A 17026-nucleotide genomic window follows, 5' to 3' on the forward strand; every position below is an offset into this window, starting at 1 on the left:
GGGGTGGCAATACAGTCTGCTACCATTCTCAAWAGTTTCCCATCAAGGGTTTCTTTACCGGTTGACTTATCACTATTCTTTTATTTTACCAGGCAAGTCAGTTAAGAACAAATTCTTATTTTCAATGACGGCCTACTAACAGCGGGTTAAATACCTTGTTCAGGGGCAGAACAGATTTTTACCTTGTCAGCTCAGGGATTCAATCTTGCAACCTTTCGGTTACTAGTCCAACGCTCTAACCACAAGGCTACCTGCCGCCCCACATCATTATTGATGGATAACAATAGTTTCCCACCTCTCCCACACTAACTTGATCAAATTCAAAACAGCCATCCTTCTCTTTCATTATTATATATTTTATTCAAAAATATGATGGTTCACTGGTCAATATTTTAATTTCACTTGAGTTTTTCCACTTTACTAGTGAAACAGTCATTAAAACGATTGGCAAAAATCGAAAGGTTTTGTTATAAATGACCCATCAAGTAGGCCTAGGGGCTATCACTTTTGAATGATGTGAAACAAATTGAGAAAATCAAGCTGTCTGAAAAATTWGCCATGTCATGACAAGATGTTGACAACAACTTATTTAAATGTCGGCATCATCATGACTGAACTGCCCCAAACTCCCACTGACGWGACAAATTGCATAACTTCCACTTCAAATAAAAAAAACAGACTTATGCTCCAACCAAGTGACTGAATAAAACCTCCAACTGAGGCTGATACAGCCAATGATGTGTGTATATATAAATCATTGGATACAGCTGATATACCCCACAAGTAAACCTGCCCATAGGTAACCCCAATAGCGGAACTGAAGGAGAATGAAGGTTGGAGGGCCAATACGTTAGGTGCTAGTGTGCCTAAAAGGCTGGTGATTTTCTGGCTATTTTAGCTAGCTACCGTTAGCTACTTGGGGCTAACCATTGGGAAATATTATCCAGTCATAACATGAGGAAGATCTACCACCGGTAATAATTGTTTTGTATTTATAATTCGGAGTAGCTCGTAATAAGCATTCGGTTTCGTAAACGTAAAGATGATAACGGTTATATAAACAAATAATCTGTGTTGTTTTTATCAAACTAGCTAGACTAGCCGCCTGAAGCTAACGGGACAGGATGTTCTTCTTGTAGGGTGTGGCATGTTAAATTACAGACAGCGTGGATAGCCAAACATAATCTAGCCCCTATGCGGAGTAGCCAATCGGAAGCAWGTATTACCAGAAACCAGACAGGAATTGCACGGAAACGCCACYTGATATGTTTATAAAGCGGCAGGCGGTAGCTTTTCGGCGCCATTTCATTGTAGAACTGTTCGGCGRTTATGTAGTGGAAACATAACAGTGGAAAAAAATTGGAACATTAAAAGAATCCGGATCCATCCTGATGGAAACGGCCGTTAACCCGCCCCTTGACAGGTACCTTTAGGAACATTGTACCTTCAGCCTCAGGTCGGCGCTGATTTTGCAGGCTTGAAAATTAACACGAATCGGGACTGAATGGCTAAACCTAGTTAGCTAGTATTCACTGTCGGTGCACCAGCTCGCTAACTATTCTTTTCTCAACTCTGACACGAACCAATGAAAATATTCCGTTGGCTAGTAAGATGTAAATATAGAGATGTTTTTTGTTCCTAACACCCCCTTAGATAGTTAACCATACAGTGAGGTTGGATATTGACTTGTGTGAGTCAGCCTACTCAATAACTTAGTGCTGGGGGATTGTTTAAAATTGGCTGTGGTGATGAAACGCTTCATTGAGRGGCACTGCGCCACCGCCATTTTCCTGCTATATATCTTAATGTCCAAGAAATAAACCGAGCTAGGGCTGCAGATGTGCAATTTATTTGTAGCTTATTCAGTTGCTCTAACCCGGTTGTTTACTTTCTGATGTTCGCCAGCAAACGTTAGCGTCCTGGCTAACTAGCTTGGTAGCTAGCTGGATTCAGTTGTTTACAAACGATGCGATGGTTGCAAGCTAGCCAGCTAAGTTAGCGTTTCCACATGGTGTCTCACATAAACAAGCTAGTAACATGAGGAGCTAATTGGATAGTTGTGTAAGGGTTTAAGTCACAGGAGTTTGACGGTTTTGACTGACGATCCTGAGGGTCTGTTTTGGCGTCGGTGTGTTTACACACACTCAAAAAAGGCGGGGCGGCGACACTGACCCCACGCAATGACTATAAATAAGCGCGGAAGCCTCGCCTCTCTGCCTGCTGAAATGATTGCCACAGTTAAGAATGAAAGCATATCACAATCTAACTAGCTAATGCATTTGATTATTGCCTATTACCGGTTAACACCCACAAATCAAAGTGAATTCAACGAAAATACTTGGGAGATTAGGCTAAGTATAACAAACACTCATAGAGAGAGCAGTAAACTGGTCAGCATACTGTAATGAAACTGGCAGGGAGCCTGCCTCGAACCCTCGACCTTCTAGCCCGAAGTCCAGCGCGCTATCGCTCAAACGGCAGTCGATATCCGRGCTTATAAACCCAGGGTCGTTACACTACTCCCTCCTTTCAAAGAGCGTGTCCTCGCGCTAGCTTGCGACTCTACGTCTTATTAGAACGCGCTTACTTGCCAAGCATACGCACTGTCGTGGATGCAAGGTCCGATCCCACTTCTGACACCAATGTAATGAAACAGGCAGGGAGCAGGTCTCGAACCCTCGACCTTCTAGCCCGAAGTCCAGCGTGATATCGACTTGGCTCACTGCTTGGCCAGTGAGCGCGTTCCTGTAAGACGTAGAGTCGCAAGTTAGCGCGAGGACGTGCTCTTTGAAAGGAGGGAGTAGTGTAAGACCCTGGGTTTATAAGCGCGGACATCGACTGCCGCTTGAGCATGCTTTTGCACAGTCGATATCACGCTGGACTTCGGGCTAGAAGGTCGAGGGTTCAAGACCTGCTCCCTGCCTGTTTCATTACATTGGTGTCAGAAGTGGGATCGGACCTTGCATCCACGACTGTGCGTATGCTTGGCAAGTAAGCGCTTTCTAATAAGACGTAGAGTCGCAAGTTAGCGCGAGGACGCGCTCTTTGAAAGGAGGGAGTAGTGTAACGACCCTGGGTTTATAAGCGTGGATATCGACTCTGCCGCTCGAGCATGCTTTTGRGGCACAGTCAATAGCCCAAAGTCCAGCGCGCTAGAAGGTCGAGGGTTCAAGACCTGCTCCTTGCCTGTTTCATTACATGACCTGCTCCCTGCCTGTTTCATTACAGCATGCTCAAGCGGCAGAGTCGATATCCGCGCTTATAAACCCAGGGTCGTTACAATACTATCAGTCTTTTGCCCGGGTTATTAAGGAATAATATTATTAATACATTTCCAGATACTTTGTAGCTCTTTCTCTTTTCTTCAAACGTTTAACTTAACAAGGCCATGTTGTGTTGGGGTGTGTGTAAGTCCTGAGATGGAAAATCAGCTCATGAGCTTTGCCTCCCTTTGTGTGTCAGTGGGATGGCATGTGAGTGTTGTGTGAGCCCTAGGCGACTGGGATAAAATTGTCAATCTGGTCCACACAGTGCAAAAGATGGAAGCGAATAGAGGGAGAACCTGCATGTTGTCACTATTCTATCACTGAATGCAGGTTTAACTGCCCTCAATGCTGCCCGAGGGATTTCCCATCCAGTGATCTGGGTTGCCGGGGCTGTGCCAAAAGTGGCAGCCTATTGATAGKATCCTCATTGCATTGGTGAGGGAGCAGATGGCAAAGGGCCTGTGTTGGCGAAGGGTTCCTTCCTAATGCTTTGCTGCTTGAATTGTGTAGCCTGCACCTAAAAGTTTGTCGTCATGAAGGTTGGCTTACAATGCACAATTAGTTGACTGTATTGACACTGACTGTAGGGCAATGATGAAGTATCGCAAAGATCAAGCACATTGTAGCTTACTACTTTTTAAATGCCAGAGCTGAGGGATAATTTTAGCATATGAATGAGTTTTCTGTTTTCTGCAAATGTATTTCTCCCCTCATGCATCCCCTTCTGTCTTCCCACCGCCTGTCCTGTCTATCCCACTACTTTAACCTCTCCCACCCTCTGTTCCTCTCTCCTGGTCAGCAGCTCTCTGGGAGTGGTGGGGCTGTCTGGCGGCGGGATGGAGCARCATGCCTCGGGCCCAGGCAAGCGCATGCGGAAGCCCTCGCTGCTGTATGAAGGCTTCGAGAGCCCCCAGCTGCCGCACGCGCCGCCCCCTCCCCCGATCCAGCCCCCCGTCAGGGACCCCGGCCGGCAGGGCTGCATGACCAACCAGCTGCAGTTCCTCCAGAAGGCTATGATCAAGTCCCTGTGGAGGCACCATTTTGCCTGGCCCTTCCATGAGCCAGTAGATGCCTTCAGACTCAACCTCCCAGTGAGTTACACTGTTTGTTTATAAACAAGTGTAGAGATTAGTGGTCACCAACAGTGGTCCTAGAGAGCCAWAGGGGTTGCAAGCTTTTACAACCCACCACCATGTAGGCCTACACCTATGAGTGTTTGTACATAGTTTACATCCTCGTCACACCACCTTTCAACAGTCATTACTCTTTTTCTTTATTCCGTTCTTTCTTGTTCTAGGATTATCACAAGATCATCAAGCAGCCCATGGACATGGGAACCATCAAGAAGCGGCTGGAGAACAACTACTACCGCAGTGCCAGTGAGTGCATGCAGGACTTCAACACCATGTTCACCAACTGCTACATCTACAACAAGGTATGGCCATAATATTTACATGTGTAGGTCAGGCTAATGCATCAATGACAACAGACCTAATATATTTAATTTATCACAAGGCCCTTCCATATTCACAGCAACTGTAGATGTATCTGTGTTAACTGGATGTTGATTATAAAGTGCATGTGGCCTCTTCTCTCCCAGCCCACAGATGACATCGTGCTGATGGCCCAGTCCCTGGAGAAGGTGTTCCTGCAGAAGGTGGCCCAGATGCCCCAGGAGGAGATTGAGCTGCCCCCACCTGCCCCCAGGGGCAAACCGGGCAAGCCTGGCAAAGGAGGCCGCAAGTCCAACGGTGAGTCACTCTGAAGATTGTGGTGGGAAAAAGCAGGCAAGAGCAATGTTCAACGACGAGTTGGTGTATGTACTGTGTATGTTTGGTTAAAGATGAGTTGGAACAACCTGTTTAACGTGTAGTGCACTGTACATTTTTGGCCATAATATTCTTGGTAGTATTACCAGTATGTGTGTGTTCTTGTCTGATTTTTCTCTGTCCATCTTTCAGCGTCGAAAGCTCACCAGGTCCCTGCGGTGTCCCAGTCAGCATACTCCTCCTCTGACACGGGTGACTCAGACACCCCTCCCCAGACCATGCTGCCCAAGAGTCTGCCCCCCACACAGCTGCTGAGCCTGCCCCCCACACTGCCCACCGCCAAGGTACCTCACCACACTTCACTGACGATGCTAAGACCTGAATAGGAACGTGCTATAGTACTGTACATTGTATTGATGCTACACACTTGTTGCTGCTGCCTTCACACTGTATGTTGGCTACAGAATACCATACTATAACTCTTCACTCTCCCTGTGCAGAAGAAAGGAGTGAAGCGGAAGGCGGACACCACCACTCCCTCCACCATGATGACCATGCCCCTGGCCGTAGGAGGGGGTCGAATGGTGGGCCTGGGGAAAGGAGGCCACGGGCAAGGCCTGAGCCATGACCCTTCCACCCTCTCCCTCACCTCCCTGGGGGACATGGACCCCCCTCCCAGCCTGGTTAGAGGACCCATGGGCCCAGGAGGCCCCGTTCTGCTCCAGCCCATGATGGCCGGAGGCGGGAAGACCCTGGCTCGGCGCGGTGGCAGTGGACGCCCCATCAAGCCCCCCAAGAAAGACCTGCCGGACTCTGTGCAGCCCAAGGCGCCACGGCGGGCCAAGCTGAGTCAACAGCTGCGTTACTGTAGCAGCGTGCTGAAGGATCTGCTGTCCAAGAAACACGCGGCCTACGCCTGGCCCTTCTACAAGCCCGTGGACGCCTCGGCCCTGGGCCTGCACGACTACCACGACATCATCAAGTGCCCCATGGACCTCAGCAACATCAAGGTCAGCTTGCAAGTGTAACAGTATAACTTTACGGCGTCCCCTCGCCCCGACACGGGCGCGAACCAGGGACCCTCTGCACACAACAACTGACACCCACGAAGCGTCGTTACCCATCGCTCCACAAAAGCCGCGGCCCTTGCAGAGCAAGGGGCAACACTACTTCTAGGTTTCAGAGCAAGTGACGTAACTGATTGAAACGCTAGTAGCGCGTACCCGCTAACTAGCTAGCCATTTCACATCCGTTACACAAGATAGAGATGACACACTGCCTTGACTCAATGATAACTGAATGTGGCTGAAATACACAGTTCATGGATTATTACCTCCTGTCTTCTCAGATTTGTTTTGCGTGGATATCTGTCACAGTATGAAACTAAGGAGGCTTATCCCTATCTGGAGTCCTCTCCTTTATCTGTTGGAGTTTAAAACAGTCTTTTCTCTCTCCTATCTTTCTCTCAGAGGAGGATGGACAGTCGGGAGTACAGGGATTCACAGCAGTTTTCCGCTGACGTCCGACTCATGTTCTCCAACTGCTACAAGTACAACCCCCCCGACCATGACGTAGTGGGCATGGCCCGCAAGCTGCAGGTGAGCTCGGTTCTGTCACCACAATTCACCCTGGAACCCTTAGTTCACCTTTGTTGCTTGACCTCTGTCCACTGCATGCTCAGGGGGTTTTACTTGCAATGACTGATATGTGGTAGTCTACCTTGGCAGAACGCAATGACTGCAAGTCACTGGATAAGTCTACTTAATGACTAATCTATAAATTGTTTTGGTTTCCATTTCTGTTCTGTCCCTACAACTTTGTTTCTTGTGATAACTGCTATTATTGTGTAACAAAACAAAAGGGACATGATCCACAATGGAGTAAAAAAACAAGCTCTCACTCCGTTTTGTTCATCTGTCCATCCAGGACGTGTTTGAGTTCCGCTTCGCCAAGATGCCAGACGAGCCCCTCCAGCAGGCTCCTCCCAAGTCCCGTGGCATGGGCGGCGGCATGGGCACTCATGTTCACGGCGGCGACTCCTCGTCTTCTTCCTCGTCGTCGTCCTCCTCGTCAGAGAGCGAGCCCAGCAGCGAGAGCGAGAGCAGCTCGGACAGCGAGGAGGAGCGAGCACACCGCCTGGCCGAGTTACAGGACCAGGTGTGTACACAGGTAGACTCAACCCCCTCGTTCACCGAACACACTGCACCACACACTGTACCACACACCTAACACACTGTACCACACAACATTTACATTTACATTTAAGTCATTTAGCAGACGCTCTTATCCAGAGCGACTTACAAATTGGTGCATTCACCTTATGATATCCAGTGGAACAACCACTTTACAATAGTGCATCTAACTCTTAAGGGGGAGGGGGGGGTTAGAAGGATTACTTTATCCTATCCTAGGTATTCCTTAAAGAGGTGGGGTTTCAGGTGTCTCCGGAAGGTGGTGATTGACTCCGCTGACCTGGCGTCGTGAGGGAGTTTGTTCCACCTTGGGGTGCCAGAGCAGCGAACAGTTTTGACTGCTGGCACTGTACTTCCTCAGAGGTAGGGAGGCGAGCAGGCCAGAGGTGGATGAACGCAGTGCCCTTGTTTGGGTGTAGGGCCTGATCAGAGCCTGAAGGTACGGAGGTGCCGTTTCCCTCAAGCTCCGTAGGCAAGCACCATGGTCTTGTAGCGGATGCGAGCTTCAACTGGAAGCCAGTGGAGAGAGCGGAGGAGCGGGGGTGACGTGAGAGAACTTGGAAGGTTGAACACCAGGCGGGCTGCGGCGTTCTGGATGAGTTGTAGGGGTTTAATAGCACATGCAGGGAGCCCAGCCAACAGCGAGTTGCAGTAATCCAGACGGGAGATGACAAGTGCCTGGATTAGGACCTGCGCCGCTTCCTGTGTGAGGCAGGGTCGTACTCTGCGATGTTGTAGAGCATTAACCTACAGGAACGGGTCACCGCCTTGATGTGAGTTGAGAACGACAGGGTGTTGTTCCAGGATCACGCCAAGGTTCTTAGCACTCTGGGAGGAGGACACAATGGAGTTGTCAACCGTGATGGCAGATCATGGAACGGGCAGTCCTTCCCCGGAAGGAAGAGCAGCTCCGTCTTGCCGAGGTTCAGCTTGAGGTGGTGATCCGTCATCCACACTGATATGTCTGCCAGACATGCAGAGATGCGATTCGCCACCTGGTTATCAGAGGGGGGAAAGGAGAAGATTAATTGTGTGTCGTCTGCATAGCAATGATAGGAGAGACCATGTGAGGATATGAKYGAGCCAAGTGACTTGGTGTATAGCGAGAATAGGAGAGGGCCTAGAACAGAGCCCTGGGGGACACCAGTGGTGACACCTAACACACTGTACCACACACCTAACACACTGTACCACACACCTAACACAGGCCAGCTTTCATCTACACATCACAAGCATAGACTGCATCAAGAGTTTTAGACTTCTCTCCAACACAGGTTTTTCTAATATTCAGACAAATCCATGCTAGTATGCATACTTTCACTCATTTGGTGTACATGTTTATACAAGTACTCTCTGAGTTCAAACATGTATTTTCTCACTGTTAAACTCTATGGTAGGCCGTCATTGTAAATAATAATTTGTTCTTAACTGACTTGCCTAGTTAAATACAATATCACAGTATTCCTTCATGATCTAGCCATATAAGTGAAGTGTATTTGTCCAGTTGAACACTCCACCTCTGGTCTGCCCCCCGGTCACAGCTCCGAGCCGTACACGAGCAGCTGGCAGCCCTCTCACAGGGCCCAATTGTCAAGAACAAGAAGAAGAGGGAGAGGAAAGACAAGAAGGAGAAYAAGAAGAAGAAGAAGCCGGAGAAGCGAAGCCGAGGYCGGCCCAGCGCGGCGGTAGGGGGTGAGGACTGGGAGATGCCGTCGGCCAAGCCGGGGAAGACTCCGAAGAGTAAATCCAGTAGCAGGAGCTCAGCTCCCGCCTCCTCACAGGGCAAGAGGGGCCCCGGCAAGAAGGGCAGCAAGTAAGCACACACTGACCTCAAACATGACCTTTCTCTTTGCTTTTACTCAACTTTTCCATCGGTCATCCATGTCCTCTATTTCTCCTACCTTGCTTGTTTCCGTCTCTCATTTTGTAGACTTTCACATTGCTTCCTCTTCCACCTTTTCTGTTTCCTCACTTCGCTTTTTTAAAGTTTCTTACACCATTTTATACTTCCTCTCTTTCATCACAATCCAATTTCCAACTTCACCTGCATTTGTATCTCTAGAAACTGCAGTGGGGTTGCAGAGTACAGATTATTGTATGGGGCAGTATATCAAGTTCATTTTGATAAGAGATGAAAATGTAATGAGTTGAAGGTGATTTTTTTMATGTAAATGTGTCAATGTAGGTTGTCATTATATTTGGGGTGGGGGTCACGAGAAATGATTACAACAAATGTATAATTGGGTCCCCACAAGTTCGGGCGTGAAAAAAAATAAGCTCCGTGCTGGAAAAGTTTGCATACAATTTCTCTAGTACTACTCCACGGCCTCTAACAGCTTCCCTCTCCCTAGAAACACCAAGAAGTCCCAGGCTGCTACCATGCCCTACTACGCCCCGCCTGCCTTCTCCATGCTGCCCCACTATGACTCCGAGGAGGAGGAGGAGACGTCTCCCATGTCGTACGACGAGAAGCGACAGCTGAGCCTGGACATCAACAAGCTGCCRGGCGAAAAGCTGGGCCGCGTCGTCCACATCATCCAGTCCCGCGAGCCCTCGCTGCGCGACACCAACCCCGAGGAGATCGAGATAGACTTTGAGACGCTCAAGCCGTCGACGCTGCGRGAGCTGGAGCGCTACGTCATGATGTGCCTGAGGAAGAAGCCCCGTAAGCCCTATGGTGAGGGGGAACGAATAGCGATAGCTAATGCTAGCTGTGGTTAGCCAGTATGGTGTGAATGGGAATGCATCATGTTGTCACTGCAGACACTTGCTAATGCCTTGCWATGCTACAAAGGACTGATGCTACAAGCTGGTGCTGTGGTGATAAAATGCTACATGCTAGCGCTCTGGTTGACTAATACCATACAAAAGGTACCAGTCTTTCACTATGGAATGTTTGGATATGTGTGTGTGGGCTGAGTATGTAACTTTGAACCGGTCTTCCTGTCTGTGTGTAACAGTGAAGAAAGGGGGCCCCGGCAAGTCCAGAGAGGAACTGGCCCTGGAGAAGAAGAGTGAGCTGGAGAGGAGGCTGCAGGATGTCAGCGGACAGCTCAACTCTGGCAAGAAACCCCAGAAACCCAAGGGTGAGAGCCACATGCACACAGACACACGGAACTGCTGTTGCACATGTAGCATTTAGCATTGAGATAAATGCTAATCCTATTACCCCCTTTATCTCTCTCTTGCAGCGGAGAAGCTCAGTGGTGTGGCGCCTCACGCCCAGCCCTCCCGCCTCAGCGGCAGCAGCTCCAGCTCAGACTCTTCCTCCTCCTCGTCATCCTCCTCCTCTGACACCAGTGAATCAGACTCGGGTTGATGAGACAGTGGGAGAGGGAGGGAACCCCCGTCGAGCTCAGGGACATGCGGCAGCCCCAGGACGAAGTCTCCTGGGACAGTCAAGGGAGGGGAAAGAGTGCCCCTCCCTCGAAAGGCACCCCAGCACGAACWCTCCAAGATGAATGATGATGGTGGGATTTGTGTGCAGGGTGGAGGACAGGTGAAGGTCAATAAGGATACTGAAGACCAGAAACATATTGAGAGTTCAGCCAGGTTTAAGAACGGCTGCCATGTTAGAGCCTTTATTCTCTAAATGTTGGTAATATAACGAGAGCCCCTCTGACAGTTCCCTATGAAATGACCATTCAGGATAATGTATATCCAAGTCTTTACTGTGTTGTGGTGGCAACAAATTGCATATCTGCTTTCACTTGGCATCTTCATAGCTTTTGAAACTATCAGAAATAAACTGCGCAGAAGCGTCAATCATAACTTACAACAGCTATGGAGGAGAAAGTGGTGCTCTCGGAATGTTCAGACAGAAACCGCATCGGACCAACTCTGACTGCTCAAGACCCCCAACACAAATGCCTTGTTATCCCTCTCCTCCCTGTGTAAATATTTGTACAATTTATCTACGTTTCTTTTATAAAGAAGAATTTTATGGCGATCCCCCAAAGAGGGAGACTGAGGAGTAGTGAAAGGATGTGGAGAGATGTGCTCAGCCCCATGTTGGACACTTCTTGATGTGCACTCATAGATTGATAAGAACTGAATGGGTATAAGCAGTATGGCAGAAACCCTACTTGCCCTCACAGAAAGCTATGTGGAGTGAGTGTTGTAATGCTTACACTTATCTGTTCTCTCACTACGAGGCCGTCACTGTCTAGTGGTTGATTTTCAGATCTGGTAGTTATGTCTTTTCTGTCAAGTCTTATAGCTGCAGTCACGAGTCAGTACTTTTTGTTGTTGCGTTCTGTTTCATTTTACATCTGTTCTTACTGCTAACAGACCAACATTCAGCTGGACATAAAGTTCAGAGGCAGGAGAGTTTTATTTCCATGTTATGTTACTCTTAAGAGATCTAATTAATGAAACTCTTTTTCTTGACAGTGAGATTTGTCATACATGTATGGCACTTACCATTAAGAAACAGCCCAGCTGTCATTTCTCAGGAACGGAGTAGGTTTCTTGATGGTGACACTGCAGTCTTAATCACAGCAGTCATAGAAACTGATCGGTCTGCAGTTCTAAGCAATTCCGTTCATTCTGTTTGTGCTTAAAGGAAAATTCCACTCAAACAGTCATTTGTAATTTGTTTCGTTAGTCCACTGTTGATACAGATCCACAATGTTTTGCATGTCAGCCATCAAGTTTTCAACATAGAACTTTCAAAATACAGAAAGTGTCACAGTATGATGCGCTTTGTAAGCTAACCAGTGGTTAGCTGTTAAATCACCATGTATACAGGAGCAGACATCCTACGTTGAAGTTTGGACCAAGACATACACCAAATGAGATGTATAGAAGCTAGGCTGTTAGATCTCTAAGGAAATTGTGTGTGTGTATATATATATATAGATAGATGTATAGTASTGTATTTCAATGGTCAAATGATCATGTTTCTTTCTACCAGTGAGTCTATTTTCCTGTCTTGCTTTTCTTTTATACTCTATATTTATCCTCCTCCACTTAGTCATGCTTTATTATTCCAGAACATGTCCTGAACATTGTTTTGCCTCCTGGTTGACTGGATTGCTGCTCAGAAGCATGCCAGTCATTTGAAAACTATATATTAAAATGAGACCTTCTATAAAGCCTTTTCTATTTGTAATATGTATACACAGTACACCCCTATTTATACGGTGCCTTTTGAAAGTATTCAGACGCCTTGACRTTTTGCACATTTTGTTACGTTAGCATTGTTCAAAAATTGATGAGGAAAACAGTTTAATCAATCTACAAAAACCGMTTTTTAGAAATATTTGCTAATTTYTCATTTTAAAATATTACATTTAGATTAGTATTCAGACCCTTTACTCAGTACTTTGTTGAAGAACCTTTGGCAATGACTACAGCCTCGAGTCTTATTGGGTATGACGCTACAAGCTTAGCACACCTGTATTTGGAGTTTTTCCCTATTCTTTGCAGATCCTCTCAAGTTCTGTCAGGTTGAATGGTGAGCMTTGCTGCACAGCTWTTTTCAGYTCTCCAGAGATGTTCGATAGGGCTCAAGTCCAGTCTCTTTCTGGGCCACTCAAGGACATTGAGACTTGTCCTGCAGCCAGTCCTGCGTTGTCTTGGCTGTGTGCTTAGGGTCGTTGTCCTGTTGGAAGGTGAACCTTTGCCTCAGTCTGAGGTCCAGAGTGCTCTGGAYCAGGTTTTCATCCAGGAACTCTGTACTTTGATCTGTTCATCTTTGACTTGATCCTGACTAGTGTCCCAGTCCCTGCAGCTGAAAAACATCCCCACAGCATAATGCTGCCACCACCATGCTTAACCGTATGGATGGTGCCAGGTTTCCTCCAGATGTGACACTTGGCATTCAGGCCAAAGAGTTCAATCTTGGTTTCATCAGACCAGACAATCTGGTTTCTTATGGGTCTTTAGGTGCCTTTTGGCAAACTCCAAGTGGGCTGTCATGTGCCTTTTACTAAGGAGTGGCTTCCATCTGGCCACTCTACCACAAAGGCCTGATTTTTGGGAGTGCTGCACAGATGGTTATACTTCTGGAAGGTTCTCCCATCTCAACAGAGGAACTCTAGAGTTCTGTCAGAGTGACCTTTGGGMTCTTGGTCACATCCCTGACCAAGGCTCTTCTCCCCTTGATTGTTCAGTTTGGCCGGGCGGCCAGCTCTAGGAAGAGCCTTGATGGTTCCAAACYTCTTCCATGTAAGAATAATGGAGGGCACTGTTCTTGTGGACCTTCAATGCTGCATAKTTMTTTTGGTACCCTTCCCCATATCTGCCTCGACAATCCTGTCTGAGCTCTACGGACAATTCCTTCGACCTCATGGCTTGGTTTTTGCTCTGACATGCACTGTCAACTGTGGGACCTTATATAGGCAGGTGTGTGCCTTTCCAAATCATGTCCAATTAATTGAATTAACCACCGGTGGACGCCAATCAAGTTGTAGAAACATCAAGGATGATCAATGGAAACAGGATGCACCTGAGCTCAATTTCYAGTCTCAAAGCAAAGGGTCTGAATACTTACYTAAATAAGGTATTACTGTTTCTCATGGTCAGAGTCATTAAGGGCCTTTTGGCAAACGGGCTGTAATGTCCCTTCAATTGAGGAGTGGCTTCTGTCTGGCCACTCGACCATAAAGGCCTGATTGGTGGAGTGCTGCAGAGATGGTTGTCCTTCTGGAAGGTTCTCCCATCTCCACAGASAAACTCTAGAGCTCTGTCAGAGTGACCATCGGGTTCTGACCAAGGCCCTTCTTCACTGAATGCTCAGTTGGCCGGGCGGCCAGCTCTAAGAGTCATGGTGGTTCCAAAGTAATTCCATTTAACAACGAGGGAAGCCACTGTGTTCTTGGGGACCTTCAATGCTGCAGAAATGTTTTGGTACCCTTCCCCAGATCTGTGCCTCGACTTTTCTAAATCATGTCCAATCAATTGAATTTACCACAGGTGGACTCCAAATCAAGGAGTAGAAACATCTCAAGGATGATCAATGGAAACAGGATGCACCTGAGCTCAATTTCGAGTCTCATAGCAAAGGGTCTGAATACTTATGTAAATAAGGTATTTCTTTTTTTTTTTTTTTATTAAATAAATTTGATAAATGTATAAACCTGTTTTCGCTTTGTCATTATGAGGTATTGTGTGTAGGTTGCTGAGGATTATATAAAAAAATATTTTAGAATAAGGCTGTGACCTACAAAATTGGGAAAAAGTCAAGGGGTCGAATACTTTTCAAAGGGCACTGTGTGTATTTATTCATATATATATAATATATTGGAGGTCGACCAATTAATCGGAATGGCGATTAATTAGGGCCGATTTCAAGTTTTCAAACAATCGGTTTTGGACACCGATCATGGCGATTACATTGCACTCCACGAGGAGACTGCGTGGCAGGCTACTGTTTGCGAGTGCAGCAAGGAGCCAAGGTAAGGTGCTAGCTAGCATTAAACGTATCTTATAAAAAACCAATCTAACATATCACTAGTTAACTACACTTTGGTTGATGATATTACTAGTTTATCTAGCTTGTCCTGCGTTGCATATAATCGATGCAGCGCCTGTTAATTTATCATTGAATCACAGCCTAATTCGCCAAACGGGTGATTTAACAAGCGCATTCATTGCTGTCATTGCACCAATGTGTACCTAACCATAAACATCAACACCTTTCTTCTAGTTAGCGGGGTGTGCGCTAATAGCGTTTCAAACATCACTCGCTCTGAGACTTGGAGTAGTTGTTCCCCTTGCTCTGCAAGGGCCGCGGCTTTTGTGGAGCGATGGGTAACGACGCTTCYAGGGTGGCTGTTGTCAATGTGTTCCTGGTTCGAGCCCAGGTAGGGGCGAGGAGCGGGACGGAAGCTATACTGTTACACTGGCAATACTAAAGTGCCTATWAGAACATCCAATAGTCAAAGGTATATGAAATACAAATGGTATAGAGAAAAATAGTCCTATAATTCCTATAATAACCTCAACCTAAAACCTCTTACCTGGGAATATTGAAGACTCATGTTAAAAGGAACCACCAGCTTTCATATGTTCTGAGCAAGGAACTTAAACGCTAGCTTTTTTACATGGCACATATTGCACTTTTACTTTCTTCTCCAACACTTTGTTTTTGCATTATTTTAACCAAATTGAACATGTTTCATTTATTATTTGAGGCTAAATTGATTTTATTGATGTATTATATTAAGTTAAAGTAAAAGTGTTCATTCAGTATTGTTTGTAATTGTCATTATTACAAATAAATAAATACATTTTTTTTTTTAAATCGACCATTAATCGTTATCAGCTTTTTTTGGTCCTCCAATAATCGGTATTTTGTATTGAAAAATCATAATCGGTCGACCTCATATAATATTAATACACACCGAACAGGAATTTTAACGCAACAAATTCAAAGATTTTACTGAGTTACAGTTCATATAGGAGAGACAGTCAATTGTAAATCAGTCAATTCTACGTAACATTGCAAAAATCAGAAACTTTCTGTCCAAAAATGATCCAGAAATATTCATCCATGCTTTTGTTACTTCTAGGTTAGACTACTGCAATCTCTACTTTCCGGCTACCCGGATAAAAGCACTAAATAAACTTCAGTTAGTGCTAAATACGGCTGCTAGGAATCTTGACTAGAACCCAAAATTTGATCATATTACTCCAGTGCTAGCCTCCCTACACTGGCTTCCTGTTAAGGCAAGGGTGATTTCAAGGTTTTACTGCTAACCAACAAAGCATTACATGGCTGCTCCTACCTATCTTTCAGATTTGGTCCTGCCATACATACCTACACGTACGCTACGGTCACAAGACGCAGGCCTCCTAATTTTCCCTAGAATTTCTAAGCAAACAGCTGGAGGCAGGGCTTTCTCCTATAGATCTCCATTTAGGAATGGTCTGCCTACCCATGTGAGAGACGCAGACTCGGTCTAACTTTAGTCTTTACTGAAGACTCATTCTCTCAGTGGGTCATATGATTGAGTGTAGTCAGGCCCAGGAGGTGTGAAGGTGAATGGAAAGGCTCTGGAGCAACGAACCGCCCTTGCTGTCTCTGCCTGGCCGGTTCCCCTCTCTCCACTGGGATTATCTGCCTCTAACCCTATTACAGGGCGTGAGTCACTGGCTTACTGGGCTCTTTCATGCCGTCCCTAGGAGGGGTGCGTCACTTGAGTGGGTTGAGTCACTGACGTGATCTTCCTGTCTGGGTTGGCGCCCCCCTTGGGTTGTGCCGTGCGGAGATCTTTTGTGGGCTATACTCGGCCTTGTCCAGGATGGTAAGTTGTTGGTTGAAGATATCCCTCTAGTGGGTGGGGGCTGTGCTTTGGCGAAGTGGGTGGGGTTATATCCTTCCTGTTTGGCCCTGTCCGGGGGTATCATCGGATGGGGCCACAGTGTCTCCTGACCCCTCCTGTCTCAGCCTCCATTATTTATGCTGCAGTAGTTTATGTGTCGGGGGGCTAGGGTCAGTTTGTTATATCTGGAGTACTTCTCCTGTCTTATCCGGTGTCCGTGTGAATTTAAGTATGCTCTCTCTAATTCTCTCTTTCTTTCTCTCTCTCGGAGGACCTGAGCCCTAGGACCATGCCTCAGGACTACCTGGCCGGTGACTCCTTGCTGTCCCCAGTCCACCTGGCCGTGCTGCTGCTCCAGTTTCAACTTGTTCTGCTGCGGCTATGGAACCCTGACCTGTTCACCGGATGTGCTACCTGTCCCAGAGCTGCTGTTTTCAACTCTCTAGAGACCTCAGAGCGGTAGAGATACTCTTAATGATCGGCTATGAAAAGCCAACTGACATTTACTCCTGAGGTGCTGACTTGCTGAC

The 17026-nt window shown here is 46.8% G+C and overlaps 1 protein-coding gene across 4 annotated transcripts; it reads left to right on the plus strand.

Annotated features, from left to right (window-relative positions):
• The first annotated feature begins 1305 nt into the window (after nt 1-1305).
• On the plus strand, nt 1306-11148 carry LOC111958884 (bromodomain-containing protein 2). Of its 4 annotated transcripts, none has more exons than XM_023980200.3 (12): nt 1306-1423; nt 4066-4357; nt 4564-4701; nt 4867-5017; nt 5228-5379; nt 5536-6045; nt 6505-6633; nt 6962-7204; nt 8769-9040; nt 9579-9904; nt 10188-10313; nt 10419-11148. In XM_023980200.3, exons 1-12 carry the CDS (start codon nt 1392-1394, stop codon nt 10544-10546), a joined length of 2499 nt encoding a protein of 832 aa, XP_023835968.1. In that variant the 5' UTR covers nt 1306-1391; the 3' UTR covers nt 10547-11148. The 4 variants fall into 4 exon arrangements, with proteins under 4 accessions (XP_023835968.1, XP_023835970.1, XP_023835969.1 ...); XM_023980202.3 differs by having other exon boundaries at nt 6962-7192; XM_023980201.3 differs by having other exon boundaries at nt 4069-4357.
• Nucleotides 11149-17026: the final 5878 nt, after the last annotated feature.

The sequence above is a fragment of the Salvelinus sp. IW2-2015 genome, linkage group LG35 (assembly GCF_002910315.2).
Source record: "Salvelinus sp. IW2-2015 linkage group LG35, ASM291031v2, whole genome shotgun sequence".
Taxonomy (NCBI): Eukaryota; Metazoa; Chordata; class Actinopteri; order Salmoniformes; family Salmonidae; genus Salvelinus; species Salvelinus sp. IW2-2015.